At 45.7% G+C, this 19,285-nt stretch overlaps 1 protein-coding gene across 1 annotated transcript; it reads right to left on the bottom strand.

Annotated features, from left to right (window-relative positions):
• Nucleotides 1–4,108: 4,108 nt before the first annotated feature.
• Nucleotides 4,109–16,703, bottom strand: LOC311518615 (cytosolic 5'-nucleotidase 1A-like). Its single transcript, XM_084624569.1, has 6 exons — nucleotides 16,249–16,703; nucleotides 15,316–15,483; nucleotides 8,714–8,843; nucleotides 7,683–7,805; nucleotides 6,523–6,707; nucleotides 4,109–5,019 (listed from the first exon to the last, which is right to left on the bottom strand). The coding sequence occupies exons 1-6, from the start codon at nucleotides 16,405–16,407 to the stop codon at nucleotides 4,657–4,659; spliced, it is 1,128 nt and encodes a 375-aa protein (XP_084480695.1). The 5' UTR covers nucleotides 16,408–16,703; the 3' UTR covers nucleotides 4,109–4,656.
• Between the last annotated feature and the right edge of the window lie 2,582 nt (nucleotides 16,704–19,285).

The raw sequence follows: 19,285 nt of genomic DNA, 5'->3' as shown, positions 1-19,285 counted from the left end.
TTACTGGCCTGCTGGGAAGATTTGAGGACTGGCAGTGGCCCTACGGTAAACTGAGTTTGAGACCTCTGCCTTAAAGGGATCTGCTTTTAAAAAGGGCTGAACATCCATTCTCCAAAAATCAAAGCTGGTCAAGTTGCGCACCCACAAAAATCACTAGTCTACATTGAAAGAAAATGTTGCCTAGGTTTTTTTGCTGAGTACAAATGTATTTCCCTGTTAAATTAGAAAACAGCATAATTGATAAGACAAATAATTCAGATACTAAAAGATGAGCATGATCAATCAGGATCACAAAGCACATTAAATACTTACAACATTGAGAGGACAGCTAAGTAGTATAATGACCAAAGAAACAAAAACAAAAAAATGCCCCCAAACAAAGTAATACTTCATAATTCTACCACTTTCCATCTGAGTATCTCAAAATGTTTTACAAACATTTTCCCACCTTAAAACCACAACCACAAAGGTAGATGTAGATAAACGTGTCCATTCTGGCTCATCATTCATAGGCGCAATTCGGCGAAGTGTCAAGCACCCTTATTTCCAATAGTTATTGCTGCTAGACTCTGAGGGTGCTCATCACCTCACAGGACTGGGCCTGAGGTAGCAAAACTTTTTGTATATAAACTCAAGTACAATTGTACAGATGCTAATAAACTAAGTAACACAAGCACAATGCAACACACAGAATAACATACACTTTGAAGCATCTGAGTTTTTCCTCCTTTCTGAAGGAAAATAAAAAGAGGGAAATAAATCAAACTTGTCCTCCAAACCCAGCTCTCCCGTTAGCATAATAAAACCACCTCCGCAAGAGGCAATACCTGTGTCAGTGTGAGAAGCTCTCCTGCCAACATAGCGGTGTCCATACTTGTGCTTAGGTCAGTGTAACCCACATCACTTAGGGGAGTGACGTAATCACACCCCGACCAAGATTAGTGATATTGATAGTTAAGGCTAAGATCTAGTTAGGAGTATTTTTGGTAAAAGTCATGGACAGATCACGGGCAATAAATAAAAATTCATGGCCCATGACCTGTCCATGACTTTTACCAAAAACACCCCTGACTAAATCTCTACTTCTGAGGCCCCACTGCTAAGGAGAAGCCCCTGCTAGGGGATGGGGGGGCTGCTCCAGTGCTGGGGGTTGACTGCCTTCCAGTTGCTGCTCCTGGGGACTGCTCTCTGGATGGCTTCCGGGTGCCTCTGGAGCCGCTGCTTCAGCTGCTTGGGCGGTCCCCAGGGCTCCCGCAGGACCACTGCTTGGGTGTTCCCCGGAACCAGCCACACCAGCTGCTGTTCTGGCGGTCCCCGGAGCAGCTGCCTGAGCAGTGGCTGGTGCGGCTGGCCCCGGGGACTGCCAGAGCGGCTGGCCCCGGGGACTGCCAGAGCAGCTGGCCCCAGGTCGCTCCATTGGTGGCAGGTGTGGCTGGCCATGGGTCACCCAAATAGCTGGCCCAGGGGCCCTGAAGTCAGCTGCACCAGCTGCTGCAGAAGTCATGAAGGTTGCAGAAAGTCACGGAATCCATGACTTCTGCGACCTCTGTGAAAGAATCACAGCCTTAGTGATTGTGTGTACACACCCTGAGTGTGTGTGTGGGAGAGAAGGAAAGCCAAGTCAAAGGGATGAGTTTTGCTTTTCATTCTAAGAACCACACCAAGAAGAGATGCTGACTTGGAGCAATGCCTAAAGATACCTGTGACAGAGTCGGGCCAGATGGCCATAGGAGAGTAATAGAAGGCAGATATATTAGCCCCAGGCTAAGTAGGTTCCCTTTCCCTGGGTAAGGTAACAGGGACAATCAGAAACCTTCTGGAAACAATTAAGACAGGCTGATTAGAACACCTGAAGCCAATCAAGAAGCTGCTAGAATCAGTTAAGGCAGGCTAATCAGGGCACCTGGGTTTTAAAAAGGAGCTCACTTCAGTTTGTGGTGTGCATGTGAGGAGCTGGGAGCAAGAGGCACTAGGAGCTGAGAGTGAATATGCAGACTGTTGGAGGACTGAGGTGTACAAACATTATCAGACACCAGGAGGAAGGTCCTAGGGTGAGGATAAAGAAGGTGTTGGGAGGAGGCCATGGGGAAGTAGCCCAGGGAGTTGTAGCTGTTGCACAGTTGTTCAGGAGGCACTCTAGACAGCTGCATTCCACAGGGCTCTGGGCTGGAACCCGGAGTAGAGGGCGGCCCCGGGTTCCCCCCAAATCCTCCCAACTCCCAGTCAGACACAGGAGGAGTCGACCTGGACTGTGGGTTCAGAAAAACGGCCAAGCTGAGGGCTGCTGTGAAGCTCCCAGGCGAGCAAATCTGCCAATAAGCGCAAGACCCACCAAGGTAGAGCAGGAACTTTGTCACAATACCCCAAACCTCATCTCTGTCCTGTGGGTTATCCCAGTCAGAACACACCAATCAAATTAATATTATCAAGAAGAAAACAAAGTCAGCCACAGGCCTAAAATATATTTTCAGTCTAAATCCTTTCCAAGAAGGACTGCCACAGTATAACAGAACAAAGTTCAGCAAATCTGGTAAAGGTATTTGATTAAAAACTTAATCACCTCTATTCAGTCAGTCCTTCAGTGTACTATATTTTTACAATGGGTTGTTTCCATAATGAGAAAGTTAGCCCATTAGCAATGATCATTGTTTTCCAAAATGAAAGCTTTTCAGGAGAATTCAAAGTATCTAGCTCACTACCATCTCTCAGGACAGCTGGCCTGATACGTATCTTAATAGTCACTGGTAATCCCAAGGCAATTCTCAGTTTTACTGCATTCCAAAACTCTAATCTTTGGAGTTCGGCAGAAAAAAGTACTTTTAGCTTGAAGTTTCAGGTCATAAAGGTAGTATATATCCTCCCAGTTTTCAGAAGCTTACACAGGATTGCAGCCTGACTCCTTGTTGATGAGTTCTTTACTAAATTCTCAGGCAGATTTTAAAATACGCTTCAAACTGTTGCAGAACATTCCAAAAAATACATCGTCATTTTACTTTTGATTCTGTAATGGACAGAAGTTACAGGAGTTGCCAGCAAATAGTTGGGATGTGCCCATTCAATCACAGAGCTCAACAAAACCTAACCAGATACCAGGATATTTCCTTTGCTTATATTGAAGAAAACTGGAAACACAGCATTTGCGAACTACAGAAAACTTAATCATCAATCTTCATACCTCATGGCTAGAATCACTGTGGACAGTATTTTTAAAAGTAGCCTCTGATTCTGTCCTCTTCTTTTTTTTTTAAACACTCAACTTGAAATAAATTGAACCTGATTTTCAGAGATGCTGTACACTCCCACTGACCTCAGCTGAGTTGTGTGTGCTCAGCACCTTAGAGAATTAGCTCCCAAGGTGTCAGGATGGGCATCCAAAATCAGAGGCCCGTTTTCAAAATTTTGGCCTAAATGTGTCCTGAGCTTTAAAGTCGATCCCTTGTGATTTGCATTCAAAAACTTTATAAAGTGTGTGAAGAGGAACCTCCTTTGGAAAGATGAATTAGGATTTGTGCTAACTTTATCTCAGCTAGAATGTATTCTTGAGTATCTTACATTGCTGATATCTTGCAACATGTAGCTGACATATCTGAAGGTAAGCTTGCATAACTAAAACATCAAAGAATAGAACCTACAGTGTCAATTTAGAGTCTGACTACTGATGAACAAACGTATAACATAATAAAAACAGTAGGATCTTTTTAAAATTTTTCTCCTCACACACTTTAGTGCTCATGATTGGTTAAGGCTCTGGAGAAAATGTGCTCTATCTACAGGATCAACACAAACTGAAGCATTGCAAGCCTACTAACTATGCCCTGGCCAACACACTTCATGCTCTAGATGGACTGGTGGTTGGATGGGAAGGTGCATGGTATGCATAATTCCCTTTCCCATACCCAGTCATTCCTTGGTTCTCTGCTCAGCTTATCAACAATGGTGCAAATGAACATTAATGTGGTGTTTAAGTGGACACTGGTCGACCAGAAACTGAACTGAGGTCACCAAACTCATTTTACATAAGCCTCAGAAGAGCCTTAACTTCTGAGTGATCCTTGTTGCGGAAAAAAAATCCCCCCCACCCCACCCCCAACACAGAAAAATGGCAATGTTCTGCAAAGTCAGCTTTATTCGAGTAGGAAAAATAGTTTAGAAAAATAAAGGGTTCCTGTAAACAGAAGGCCAAACAAACTAACAGTTTCCACTGGAATTACAAATCACCCATACAAATCAAAGATTCATGATGACACAATCACTGAATAGGTAAACATACTCGCACCACGTTTTTGGTCTTTTCAAAAATAACCTGTAAATATTCTTTATGCAGCATGATTCATGTTATAAATAACCCATTTACAACCCTTTCAGAGAAGTCACACACTTATAAGTCTTTAAAATATGTCTTAAAATATAAAAACAACACAAGACTTTTCCTAATATAAAAAAAAACTACAGTGCTAGACCTAGCAAACCAAACCAAAAAGTGTTCAAGAGTACTATTAAAAAACTATTAAAAACATGCCTATATTAAAAATATTTCCTTTTAAAACTTCTTTAGCTACAGAGGTCAAATCTTTAAACATACTCCTTATAATATACAAATGTAGAGTTTTCAGACTTAACTATTGATGTGTTAGAGGCTGTCTAAGTTAAGGGAAGCTATTTTTTAACAGTGTCATCTTTACGTTTGGATTTGTTGTACTTCTGACCAATGCCATAAGGTACATGTGCTGCTACAGTACCCAGTTGTTGTGCTCCTTCAATGTGAAACATCTGATCATCAAAGAAAATATGAGGCCGGATTTTCACCAAAATCGGTCCTTTAGGAGCTCCTGCAAGGAAAAGCGCCTCATCAATCTCCAAACCCCAGCTACGGAGAGTCTTCAGCACTCTGGCTCCAGAACTTGCTGCACTTCTAGCTGTGACGAGGTAGGTCCTTATAGGACAATCTAATCGTTTGTCTTTTGCATAAAATTTCTTCTGCAGCTTCCCTAAGTCTTCCAGAAAACCTTTCAAAGGACCCTAGGTATAAAATATCAGAAACAGGTTTAATGTTTTTCCTCTTCTCCCACAAACATCTCTGTACTTTCTTCCATGCTGGCCCTTATGTATAGAACTCCTTCCATGATCCATAACCTTCTCCTCCTTGGAATCCTTTCTCAACACAATGCCTACAAAGAAATCCAACCAGCAAATGACAGCTTGGCTGTGTGGGGCAACTGCTGAATACCAATACCTATTTGCATAATAGAATACCCTCCCACCACAAAGTATATTTGTATATAACAATTTCTATATATTTCAGTGCATCCCTCTTACTCTTTTTGAATGTTGCCTGTCTTCTTAGATTGTATGATCTTTGGGGCAGAGATCTTGTACATCTATAGTTCTCTACAGTGCCTAATTCAGAGGGGTCCTGACCCTGACTGGGGCTGGAGATCCCTAATTCACAGTTTGTGTCCAGAGTTTCTGTCCAGAGTTCATGAAATTAAAAACATATCTTTTGCTTTTTAACGACACCTGATTCTGTTCTCAGAATGATTTTTTACACTCATGTAACTACATTGACTTCTGTGGAGTTCCTTCAGATTTACACTAGTTTGAGTGACAGAAGGAGGAGGCCCAAAATTAAAAACAAAAACTATTTTGGGTCAAACTCTGACACACTGAGTACCTGCAATTCCCATTGCTTTCAAAGAACAGGCCCTTATTCTGATTTATACCAGTGTAAATGAAAATAAAGTTGGTTTAAGTTGATTCTAACATGTTTGCATTCCTGGACAAACATCATAATTCTGTTTGACAATGAACATAAATATTACACTTGGACCGTTCTGGTATTTGAAGCAAATGCCAACTCTTTATTAATATGTTATTGAGAGATGTACAATAGCTGTTCCATATGACAATAAAACATGGAACAAAGTATGAATGGATATTACATTCCAAGCCCAGACATGTGCATTCTGTTACATGCACAGAGGGCAACAAGGGATCACAAATACTGACCAAACATTCCACAGCAGTATGTTTGGAGGTGGGGCTGATTGCTATGAATGGATATAAGCTGCCATGTTCACCTTACCTAGGACCAGACCCAAAGTCCATTGAAATCAATAGTAGTCTTTTTCAATGAGTTCAGTGGACTTTGGATCAGGCCTCTAGGGGATGATTAAATGAAAATACCTCCAGAGGTAGCTACAAGAACCTCATGTTCTTACTCATTCAATATTCCCAATTAAATGGGAGTCCTGTGGAAGGACTGCAGGATCAGGCTCTTAAATATCAAACGTGCATTCTAAGGACTGTCCGTGAAAAAGGAAATCCAAGCAGGTATAATGAAATTGATGTTACAATTAAAAGGTTCTTTGAATCACAGATAAAACATCCATGAAGAACAAGACACATTAATGTATAAATTTAAGAGAAAAATAATGTACACATACGAAAAACAAAATCAAAGTACCAACTACAATGTTAGCAATAAAAAAGCAAAGTTGTCTTAACAGTTCAAGAAGCAGATACCTGTGCAAGGGGCTTATTCTCATTCATCTGTTCATGTTCATAAAATCTATCTAATCCATGCTCTTTGACGATCTGCTCTGATTCATCGGAAAAGAGAACAGCATCCCCATCAAACGCCACCCTCAACTGCTTATCACAGTAAGGTATGTCTTTATTTGCAGTGAACATTGTAGCAGATGCAATGCCTGAAAATACATCAGAAGCTCAATTAGCAGTTTCCAGTGGACTCACTATTATTAATTTTTATTGCTGTTGCATAGACACAGAATGGGTACAAAACTTCACTGCCCAGAGGCACTTACAGTCTAAGGCCCTGACCCCGGATAGATTTATGCATAGGAGTAACTTTACATATGCAAGCAGTCCCATTGATTTAAGTGAGATTATTCTCATGAATAGTTACTTTCAGTCATAAGTGTTTGCAGGATTGGACCCTAAATCACACTGAAGATAAGAAATATAGCTCAGTGGTTTGAGCATGGGCCTGCTAAACCCAGGGGTGTGAGTTCAATCCTTGAGGGGGCCATTTCAGGATCTGGGGCAAAAATTGAGGATTGGTCCTGCTTTCAGCAGGGGGTTGGACGAGATGATCTTCTGAGGTCCCTTCCAACCCTGATATTTTATGATTAATCTTTAAGATCTATGATTAAATACTGGGAAATTCTGAGGACAATATTTATTCCAGCTTTATTTATTTTTATTTTAAGCTCACTCTCTTCTTTCTAATGTTGTAGTGCAGAAGGCACTGGATGTTGGCTAATTTTTGACATCAGAGGAAAGGTGACATCAGGAATAATTTGCGTGAGACAGGAGGCAGGACTGGTACTCTGGTGGTCATGCAAGGGAGGGGGCAGCATGGGTGAAGATATGAAGCTGGGAGCAAGAGATAAAGAAAAGGATTGGTTAGGCTGGCATTACTGGCACAGTGCAGGGGGCAAAGAGGGGCATTATAAGAAACAGAATCCAAGCAGAAGAATAATAATCATTAAATAAAATCAGTGACAAGTTGATATTACATATATGGATTGCACTCCATATTTACTGAAATAAATATGGAGTGCAATCTTTTCTACTCCTGTGGAAAAGATACATGTAATTTTTGAGTTCATGTGTTAATAGGCTTAAGTGGGAAATAAACCAAGGTAAGAGCCAATCCAAACCTGCTTCTATAGCTTCTTGGACTTTTTCAGAGTCAGCAGAAAGGTATAAGTTGGTAAGATATGCTGTTAGGTAACCAATAGGGCTTTCTCCACCAGTCATACAGAAGCGTTCAATCGATAAACCTAAAAACAGGCATGAAAATCTCAGATACAGAGGAAACAAACAAAGTATGACAAGGTGCAACCCTGCTGTGTTTTTGTCCTAACACAAACAAAATACAGTTACTATCTGAACAGAGTGAAATTTCTGAAATGTTAAGATCTGTCCTTGCTGCACAGTTGTCCCAATTCCTCACTGAGCAAAAGCTACTTTTCCCACTTCCTCTGAAACATGGGGTCATCTGTAGCTGGGATACCAGCTTACATGCACTCTTGCAGTCACATGTTGGACAACTCTTGCAGTCACATGTTGGAAAGACTGAAACTTAATATGAATCTTGAGAAGGACATAGTGGCCAGATATTCAGCTAAGGACTTCCTCTATGTCCGTCTGAAGACTTCCAGTTTTATAAAGTGATGATTCAGAATCAATGGAGTGACACCAATTTACATCAGCTGAGGAACTGACACTGTAGTTCTACAAGAGGAATTTTATTTTTCAATTAATGTTAAACTTTTAAAGACGTTTTCCGTGTTCAGTAGTAGTCCGACTTTTAACAACTTTAAGAGGTTTAACTGGCCACAGTGTTTGATTGTTCCTTATCCCCCAAGAATCCCCACCAAAATCCCTCTGAGACAGCTCAGTGATTGCAAGTTTAGAGGGAAAAATACAAAATAAAGAAACATTCAAGGACCTTTCCTTAGAAATTGAGATTCAGACTTGACAAGTTAAGTCTAGAGCTTTGGGCCAAATCCTGTTTAACACACTCTCATTTGTTCTGACACACACAAATAAACCTCATTCACCTTGCAATGGGTATCTGTATCAAAAAAAACCTGCCCATTCCAGGGTCAGAGTGAGCAAACTGAAAATGCTTCCGTTTACATCATGGCAGCAAGCAGCTCTACAGGGTGTTATTTATTTTACTTACCATAGTGATTGATGCTGTTGATGAGTCTCACTCCCACTTGGGCATGGTTATTAGTCATCAGAACAATATCAAATAGCTCCTCATCATTAGGGTACAACTCACGAAGCCGGGCATTGACCTGCTCCAGTGCCTGCCGGTTAGAAACATCGATGTGCGTAAACAAGCTGCATATGCACCCTCTCAAGCAGAGTAATTTTGGTCAGACACATGGGCCCTGCCTTGAAGAAGAATGTGAAAAGCAGTTTGGCAGTTTAAACTTGCCAAACCTGTTTTATTCATTTCCCTTCTTCACCTCCCAGCAACTATTTTCTGGGACTTGTTATAAGAGAAGCAAATAAGCCGTTTTCTTTTTATGAAAGTTACAGAATTCAACTTTATAATGAAGTAACTTTTACTTGGGACACCTATCATCAGCTAAAATAAATCCGCAACGGTACTGTACACAACCAAAGGTCTTCTTTTAGTTTTCAGATGAACTGTGGCATCTAATCTTTCTAGATTCTGAAGGTTGAAGTATATTTGTTTTACTATGATCTGTATTTAACTGTAGTTTTTCCTGGTTTTGGATAATGGGATTTCTCCAGGAGCCAAAAGATTATTTTTTTTCCAGACCTGTACAGCTGTTTAAATTGTAGATGGTAACTATTAATACTTTTTGGTAATCCTTTATGAAATTTTGTTAACGGATACAGGTATTGAGAAACACTTTTTAAACTCAACATCTAAATTCCTCCTGCAAAATTCACAAGCAAGCATAAAGTGCCTTTATGTATGTGATTACAAATGCAGGTTTGGTGTAGACACTATTTAGGAAGGCAGGGTTGACAATTTGTCCCTAAATATTGAGCATTAAATCCTGCCCTATCTAGTACATATTTCCCTTGGAGGATTCTAATCCAAGTAGTGAGTTGGATAGATCCTGCTTACCCTAGGGCAGTGGTTCTCAAACTATGGGGTAGGCCTCCCAAGGGAGTCACGGGAATATGTCAAGGGGGGTGAGATCTGTGTGTGTGTGTTTTTGTTTTTTAAGAGCTCTGTCAGTCTTGGGTGGCTGGGGCTCCTGCAGAAGGGCCCTGGCACCCAGGCTCGGGATCCCTCAATCCCTGACGAGGAGACAACCTAGGCTCAGGTTCTCCTTCCCTGCCCCCCAATCCTTCACCTGGAGGCGGCGGAATTCCAGCTGTCAGAAGTAAGGGTGGCAGTGGAGTGCTAAGTCTGCTGTGAAAAGTGACACTGACAAATATCACTTTTCATGTTGCCTCCCTTATTTCTGTGCTGCTGCTGCTGGCACAACGCTGGGTGGTGGTATACGCACGGGAGGGTTGGGAGCGTAAACAGCTACATACACAAAGAAGGGGGGCCCGATCAAATACGTCTGAGAACCAGTGACCCAGGGTATCAGAAAAAATAAAGGAACAAGATGGTGCTTTTAAAAAACAGACCACTTATTTAGGTGCTTAAATGTGCACTTAATAACCTACCTTTAGGCACTTAGTTTTGAAATTCTTGGCCTTGTTGTGTGGACTATGCTTAGGAAAGCTCTAGGTGACAGCCATCTATAGACCTACAGAGAAAGGATAAGGCTCCCTATGTCCCCTTTCCCACCTTGTGTCCACGGGCCTGTAGTATTCCAGTATTTATTGAAGGGACGAGGTGGGCAAGGTAATATCACGCTTTCGCTTTGTGGGACTTTTCACAAACCAGTCACTCTATATCTGACCTATCAGTCCTCATCCTCAAAGGAAACCTCCACAACACTTGCAAAAGAGAAGCCTGGTAGCTGAAATTCATAACTTTGCTAGACACTAAAAATCATGGTCTTAATAAAGACACAGGATTTATGGCTTATTACAACAATCTGCAACCCCGTAGCCCCCTTTTGTGTCCTATGATTACAGGGGTGTTAACTTCATCTTGAATGGTCCCTTACAATATTTGCTAACTACTTATACTAAATTATCTGTTTGATCTTGCATTTAGCTGTGCCATTCTCATAACCTTTCCCAGACTGTGTAGCTTAAAAGCTTGTCCCTCTCACCAACAGAAGTTGGTCCAATAAAAGGTATTACCTCACCCACCTTGTCTCTCTATTATCCTGGGACTGACATGGCTACAACAACACTGCATATTCATTGAAGTATCAGATAAGAGGATACATTTAGTGCAGAGGGTGATATGTTAGTGTATTGGCTACTGTAATTCATCATGTTTTTATTTTTTTCATTATCTGGTACACACTTCCAAGCACCTTGTGGATGTAGTGACTTATAAGATTCTGTCGATTATAGTGACTGTGTCGACCACACTTATTTTTACTGCAACTTTCTTGAAATTTAAAGAAACTGTAAACAAAGCAAATCCACCACGGCCAGATCATCAGTTGGTGTAAGTCAGCTAGATTCCACTCATTTCAATGGAGTTATGTTGATTTACAGCATTTGATGATTTGGCCCCAAAAGTCCAACCTGAAGGTAAACAGAAATCCCTTCTGAAGTGGCAGGTAATGCTGTTCACCTGGAAAAGTTACTTTTGTGGACTTGAAAGCTTAATTAATTTTTTAGTGAGAAACTCAAGGTTTTAGGCTTGAAAAGTCAGCAAACCTTGACTGTTGTTCTACATTAATCTCTGTGGGGCAAGGGCTGTCTTGTTGTTCAGTTTGTTCTTGTTGTTCAGTGCCTAGCACAATGGGGTTCTGGTATGACTCGGCCTCCTAGGTGCTATGGTAATACAAACAACATATTAAAGCTTTCCCTTAAAGGAGTCCATATACAGAGATACTATTTAAGAACTATTCATTTCTGCATCTAAGTAGAAAATAATCCCTCATCAGATTTGAAATTTAGTGCCCTATGTGTTATGCAGGAGGTCAGACTAGTGACTAGATGATCCAATGATCATCTTCTGGCCTTCTGGCCTCAGGGACTGAAACCTGGAGTAAACAATCCCATATCACCCAACCAAACATACGTATAGTACGTTACAGTTTAATATTTAAAAAAATATTGTGAGCACATTCCAATCCAATTGTCCTTAAAAAAAAATTATCATTAGTGCTCAAATGATTAAATCTAAAGAGCCTAATTTATGGCTCTTACAGCCTGAACTGCAATAGAATGAGCGGGGAGGTACACTACCTAAAAACTAGGATTTTCAAATAAGCCTATGGGAGTGGGGCAGTCAAATCTTATTGAAATTCATTGGGAACTGGGCATCTAACTCTTAGGCTCTTTTGAAAACACATTCTGCTTGTGGAGGCTCGTGGGAGCATGCTCGTACCCATATGGAGTAGTTATTATACTTGTAAAATGGTGTAGCATGTGCTCCATCCACTGTAGCCCTGTTGGTGTGTGGGAGGGGTGTTTTCATTGTCCTGCTTCCATCCTGCCCAGACACATCCTTGCTAAGGTGCTGAGTGTTGCTGGTGGCTGTTCTCCCTGTTGCACTTAGGAGACCACAAGTAATCGCATCATGGCTGTCACCTATTTCTTTTTGCCCCTCCATCCAGCACATCCATAATTTTGTCATAAGTGGTAAAAAATGTTTAGCTACTCAAAACCTTTCTGAGGCCAGTCTTATAACAATTAAAGTTATAATTTAATTTAATTTAAATCCACATGGAAATGCTATGCCATAGACTCTTCCTCCAAGCTAGTCTCTTTAATTACGGACAGTCCAGTAGATCTTCTCAAAAACTGCATTGGTGAGGCCTGTGAGGTGACAATTCCCTGAAGAACTAAAATGAACTCTGTGGACCAAATTCTCTCCTCTATAACAATCAAGAAACCCTGCTGAAGTCTGTGTTTATCAGAAACATTTAAATAACCAAAGATGAAAGACTATTTTAAATATAGTTTACCCTACATCATTTAGGGTTGTTTACCTTTGGCATATCTCTTAGCTCACACAATGAAAACAAAATAGTCAGTTTCACTCCTGCATATAGGCCCCTGAATCAGAGTCAGTTTCTTTGCCTGGTTCTCATTGCACCAGCAACGTTTGAAACCAGTCATAAATGTTTTTATTTTTAAATAGAGCAAGGAATTCTATTCATATTGAACCCACATTGTTAGTCAGGTAAATTCTAATTGAAGTGAGTAAACAGAGAAAAACTGAGGTGTTGTTTTATCGTGGGACAAGAGTTGTATCAGGTCATGAAGTTTGAGAATTAATTTAGCAACTTGTACAGGGTCCTATGTAGGGCTTGATCCAAGCTGTCCAATCTGAAAAGCTTCACTTTCCTTATAATATTACACTCAAAAGCTTGGGCAAGTATTTAAACCTGCTCCTGGTACATCTTAAGATGGGGTGGGCAAACTTTTTGGCACAAGGGCCACATCAGGGTTGCAAAATGGTATGGAGGGCCAGGTAGGGAAGGCTGTGCGTCTGCAACCAGCCTGGCATCCGCCCCCTCCCACTTCCTGTCCCCTGACAGCCCCATTCAGAACTCCTGACCCATCCAACCCCCCCCACCCTGCTTCTTGTCCCCTGACCGCCCCCTCCTAGAACCCCTCCACCCCTAACCGCCCCCCCACGGGACCCCACCCCCTATCCAACCCCCCCCCCCCCCCCGCTCGCTCTCCCCCTCCTCCCGGGACCTCCTGACACCCAACCCCCTATCCAACCCCCCTTGTTCCCTGTCTCCTGACCGCCCCCCCCGAACCTCCGCCCCATCCAACTGCCCCTTGTCTGCCCCCCAGGACCCCCTGCCCCTTATCCAACCCCCTCCCCCCACCCTCTTACCATGCTGCTCAGAGCGGCCCGGACAGGCTTACTAGAAAGCCGGAGAGGTGGGCGGGTGCGAGCCGCGCTACCCGTGCGGTGGCGTCCCTATGGGGGAGGGAGAACAGCGGGGGAGGGGCCGGGGACTAGCCTCCCCGTCCAGGAGCTCAGGGGCCGGGCAGGACAGTCCTGCAGGCCGGATGTGGCCCGCGGGCCTTAGTTTGCCCACCTCTGTCTTAAAAACATAAGAACAGCCATACTGGGTCAGACCAAAGGTCCATCTATCCCAGTAACCTGTCTTCCGACAGTGGCCAATGCCAGGTGCCCCAGAGGGAATGAACAGAACAGGCAATCATCAAGTGATCCATCCCGTCATCCATTCCTAGCGTCTGGCAAACAGAGGCTAGGGACACCATCCCTGTCCACCCTGACTAATAGCCATTGATGGACCTATGTTCCATGAACGTATCTAGTTTTTTTTAAAATCATCTTCCAAAATAGATATATCTTGGTCCCATCTCTATTGATTCTGACTGCTGCCATGTGGCTTATTTGCAGCCTCACAATAGTGGATGCTATTTTCTGAGATGCTTTGATATCAGTCACAGGATCGTTCACTTTTTGACCATTTATTTCAGCTACTATCTTCCTTGATAGGGTGTCAATATCAACCTTTGTCATTCCACACTGAGTAAAGAACTTATTTGGTTTTATAACTAATTAAAACCCACACAAGTTTGGGGCAGTGCCGTAGCTAGCATGGAACATTTGGGTGGGCGGGCAATGATGGGGGGCAAGAGGGATCGGGGGGCCCACCTCCGTCCAACCCCACCAGTCCAGCTGGCCTTGTGGGGAATGACGGATGCTCTGGCCAGGGGCCCCCCAGGGCCTCATACATGCACCCAGCTCCATGAGGAGACGCCACTCTGCAGCGCACATGGCTCCTGGCACCCATCCCCGTCACACTGCCCCACGCCAAGCCTGGCTCCCCGAGGCGGCAGGCCTGTGTATTTTGATGATCGCCGCTTCTGGGTGGGCGGGTCGCCCTCCCCCTGCTGCGGCGTGTTCGTCAAGCACTCTGCTGCTGTGTCACTGCTGTTCCTCCCCCTCTGGTCGAGCTGGGTGCACCTGGCGTGCAGTATCTTGCAGGTCTGGGCGGGGCTAGCGCTGGGGCCAGAGCAGAGCTGGGGCAGGGCGTGGGCCTGGATGCTAAGTGGGTGGGCTGCAGCCTACCCAGGTCCACCTGTAGCTATGCCCCTGGTTTGGGGCCTAAATTATCTGACAACGCCTTAAAAGGAAATGAATTTTCTGTCTACCATGACTCTGGGCATTAATTCTACCCTCCTAACCACACCTTGTGTATAAAACCATCCTTTAGATTCCCAAGAGGCTATTAACTTCCTCCATCTAAACTGTGCCAGTTTTTCAGTAGGAAATACTACATGATCTTACACAGGCTTGTATCTTTACTGACTCAGGGAGGGGAGGAGATTAAAATAATTCTAATTTATTTCAGTCGGGAGATAAAGAGACCAAACTGAGATTACTCAATCAACTCAAACAGGCCACTAAGCCTGAAATCATTTTCCAGCAGCCTCACTGTGTTCAGTAGAAGACTCCTCCTCTTCCCCAAATTTGGGCTTGAGCTTTCAGCATCCTCCCTGGTGTGACATCCTGGAGTAGTTCCCCTCCAGCACACAAACCTAGGAGCCATGTTTAGTGTATTTTTATGTGAGAAAAGGCTTCTGGCTGCATGATTATGTAAACGGATGTATTTACCAACCACTCTGGCTCTGGGGAAGGGTGGAGGCAGGCAGGAAACTCTGTGTAAGGCAGTTTGTGGAACGGAAAGCTTAGCTGAATTTTTAAATGGAGTGTCTTACCTTGACAAAGTAGAAAGCTGGCCCAGGCTTCAGGGGGAGGTTCTCGTTTTCTTCCTGGTACTTCACATAGGTCTCCACCCCTTCCTCTTCATAGATTTTCCTGTCTTTCACCATGTCAAAGAGAGCCCGAGAGGAGACTGCCACAGTGATGGCATTTTGGGGCTTAGGCTGTAGACAATGGAAGGGTGAGAGACGGCAGATGGGGGGGGAAGAAGGAGAGAGAAATGGGGGGAAGGTGACACACAGGGAGGTGTGGATGGCACCCCAGGAGGAGAGGACGGGGGTGACACACGGGAAGGAGGATGGCGCCCCGGGAGGAGAGGACGGGGTGACACACGGGGAGGAGGATGGCGCCCAGGGAGGAGAGGACGGGGGTGGCACACGGGGAGGAGGATGGCGCCCCGGGAGGAGAGGACGGGGGTGGCACACGGGGAGGAGGATGGCGCCCCGGGAGGAGAGGACGGGGGTGGCACACGGGGAGGAGGATGGCGCCCCGGGAGGAGAGGACGGGGGTGGCACACGGGGAGGAGGATGGCGCCCCGGGAGGAGAGGACGGGGGTGGCACACGGGGAGGAGGATGGCGCCCCGGGAGGAGAGGACGGGGGTGGCACACGGGGAGGAGGATGGCGCCCCGGGAGGAGAGGACGGGGGTGGCACACGGGGAGGATAACATGGGAGCTGGAGGGCGATGTATCCAGGAAGGAGAGGGTGGGGATGGCACCCAGTGACCCAGGGAAGAGAAGATGGGGATGGCACCGGGAGGGGGTGGCACACGGGAAGCCAGGCCCGGGGTTTGGAGGGAAGGCTCGGCAGAGGGAGGCGGACAGACAGGGCACGCATCTGAGAGAGGAGGAAGGAAACAAACACAGCTGTTTATGAGCCCCGGAGGGCTCCCCCCCGCCCCACCTCCGGGCTGCCGCCGGCTGCACTCACCGGGCGGGGTCTCTTGGTGGACACCAGGTTGTCGTAGAAAGCCTTGGCCGCCGCCCAGTCCTGCTCGGCGCCGGCCGCTGCCGCCGCCTGCTGCGCCGGGGTGAGCGGGCTGTTGCAGGCCGAGTGGCCCTGGGACTCGTCCGAGCTGCAGGAGTCCATGGCGGCGGCCGGGGCCCGCTGCTGGCGGCCGCTGCTGCAGCCGGGCGGCGCGGGGGAGGAGGAGGATCTCTGCAGCGACAGGGACCCAGCGGGAGCGAGGTCAGCGCCGAGCGCACCAGCCTTCTCCGGGCATCCCCGCCCGCTGCTGCTGTGGGGAAGTGATGACGGGACGGGACGGGACGGGCCCTGCCCTGCCCGGGGCTCGCTGTGCCGCGCCCAGCCAACCACTGCCCTTCCGCCTGCCGCCAGCGCCGGGCCTGCTGCCCGCCAGCCGCCGACCAAGCCCCACAGCCTGCGGGAAAGTGTTGGGGGGACCAGGGCTGCAACCCTCCACCCCTCCCTTATAGATGCACACAGCCTGGGGGCCAGATGCACACAGCCTGGGGGCCAGGGACGCAACACCTGTCCCCCACCCCCGCCAAATACACACAACCTGGTGGGGGGGGGATAGAGGGCAGAGCTAACACACACACACAGAGATACACACAACCTGGGGGGGGGGAGGTGCGGGATAGAGGGCAGAGCTAACCCCCCCCCCCCCCGATATACAAAACCTGGGGGGGGGAATAGAGGGCAGAGCTAACACACACACACAGAGATACACACAAGCTGGGGGGAACAGGGGGCTGAGCTATAACCCCCACACACACACATACACACAAACAGATATGCACAGTCTGGGGGGAAAAGGGGCCAGAGCTATAACCCCCCCTCCCCGCCCCGCACATAAACACACAGTTATCCACAGCCTAGGGGGAACGGACTAGGGCTGCAGCCTCCCCCACACCCCACGCCCACACAGCTTTTTGGGAGGTCAGGGCTGCAACCCCCACACAGACAGATACATCCTGAGGGGAACAGGGGACAGGACTGCAATTCCTCCTAAACTTTTGAATACCTTATGCCACACCAAGCCTGGCACCCCCTGAAGCCCAGCACCCCAGGTGGTAACCTGCCCCTAAATCTGGCCGCGGTTGCAGCCCTCCCCTGGCCCCCCCCAGGCTGTGTGTATATGTGGGGGGGGCGCCAGGGGAGGGCTGCAACCGCGACCAGATTTAGGGGCAGGTTACCACCTGGGGTGCTGGGCTTCAGGGGGTGCCAGGCTTGGTGTGGCATAAGGTATTCAAAAGTTTAGCAAATTGTTGGGGGGGGCAGCACCTAAGAAGTTTCTCCCCTGGGGCACCATTTGGTCTAGAGCTGGCCCTGGCTGTAACCCACACCCCATGATACACACACACAGCAGAGGGCGGGGAGGAGACAGAGGCCAAGGTGCAACCGTCACCACCAACTCAGAAAGACAGACAGAGTGAGGGGAACAGGGGCATGGACACACACACACAGACGGACATCCACAGGTACACAGCCTAAGGGGTAATGGGCCATGGCTGCCAACCTCCCACCCCCCCAGAAAGAAAGACAAATGCACAAATAGCCTAGGAAGAACAGGGGCCAGAGCTGCACTTGAACCCCTCTTCCCCCCACGCATGCCTGCATGCATGCACACACAGACAGAGATAGTCTGGGGAGAACGGGCTAGATTGCAAATCCCAAACAGTAGCCACTGGAGTCAGTCACATTCTTATTACAGTGGCTGCTTAAATTTAGAATCATAATAAATTATATTTAGTCACCCAATACAGCTTTACATAATAAATAAATGGCCTTACTTTTAGAGAGGCCCACAGCTTCCATTGACTTGAATGGGAGTTGCTAGTGCCCAGCACCTTTGAAAATAAGGCTACTTTAAAAGTATGTATTTATCTGCCCAATTTCAGGCACCCATGCTTGCAAATTTGACCTTCACTTCTCATAGTTTCCCACCTTTACAAAGTACTGTGAGATCACTGGAAGAAATGAAGCGTGGGCCTGGCCCAAAGCCCACAGAAGTCAGTGGGCTTGGGATCAGGCCCTAAACACTAGTAAGTGAAAAGTATTAGTAACTTTAAAAAAGGGCAGTGGATGGATCAAAGGAAATTCCCTTTCAGAATTTGAAATCTGTTTCCTTACAGAAATATTATTTCAACATATATGCACTGGTTTATAACTGTAGCTGCTAGGCTGCTGGTGTTTATTTGGGCTTGTTTTTAAGGAGAACAATGAAGAATTTGGAATATGGAAAAAGAATTATATGACCTGGCCCTTCCAGCTTGGACACTGACTAACTGCTGTTCACCTTAATGTCTCAAGTCTTAGTCTTAGCCATTTAATATTATGTTATGGCTTCAGGCACTGATTTTATTAACAGGATTAGAGACTTATGACTTGCACAACAGTTTAATTGCTTTAACATTAACTGCAGCAGAAAAATCCAAAGGTTTTCTCACTAGAATATGAGAAAAAGAACAATGATGTGTCCACCAGTCAAAAGTGGCTGGCTCTCAGTGGCACAGTGAGTGCTGTGTCTTGTGCTCTTTACATAACAAATATAATATGAAGGACTACATGGGAACAGTGGGGTCCAAGTAACTTTGTTCATTAAATATAGACAACAGGTAAGGCCTCGTCACAAATACTACTTTGGCTGGTGTCTGGGTGGCTCTAAAACACAGGACACAGCCGTGAACACCACTGGACAGCTTGAGAACTATTTAAAGGAAAGCAATTTTGCTTAGTGGATTCTGCATTAGACTGGGACTCAGGAGACCTGGGTTCTATTGCTGGCTCTGCCATTGGCCTGCTGGATGGCCTTGGGCAAATATGACTCTATACCTCAATTTCCCCCTCTGTAAAATGGTGATAGTGATACTGACCTCCTTTGTAAAGCACTTGGAGAGCTACTAATGAAAAATTGCTGCATACAAACTAGGTATTATTATTTATTGCTACTCTGTTCCTATATACTACAATGAGCTGGAACTTTTTTTGTGGTAGCTGCCCT

This window comes from Lepidochelys olivacea, assembly GCF_965140295.1.
Source record: "Lepidochelys olivacea isolate rLepOli2 genome assembly, chromosome: 3".
Taxonomy (NCBI): Eukaryota; Metazoa; Chordata; order Testudines; family Cheloniidae; genus Lepidochelys; species Lepidochelys olivacea.
The sequence above is the reverse complement of the archived record's forward strand: the minus strand, read 5'-3'. Positions and strand labels throughout refer to the sequence as shown.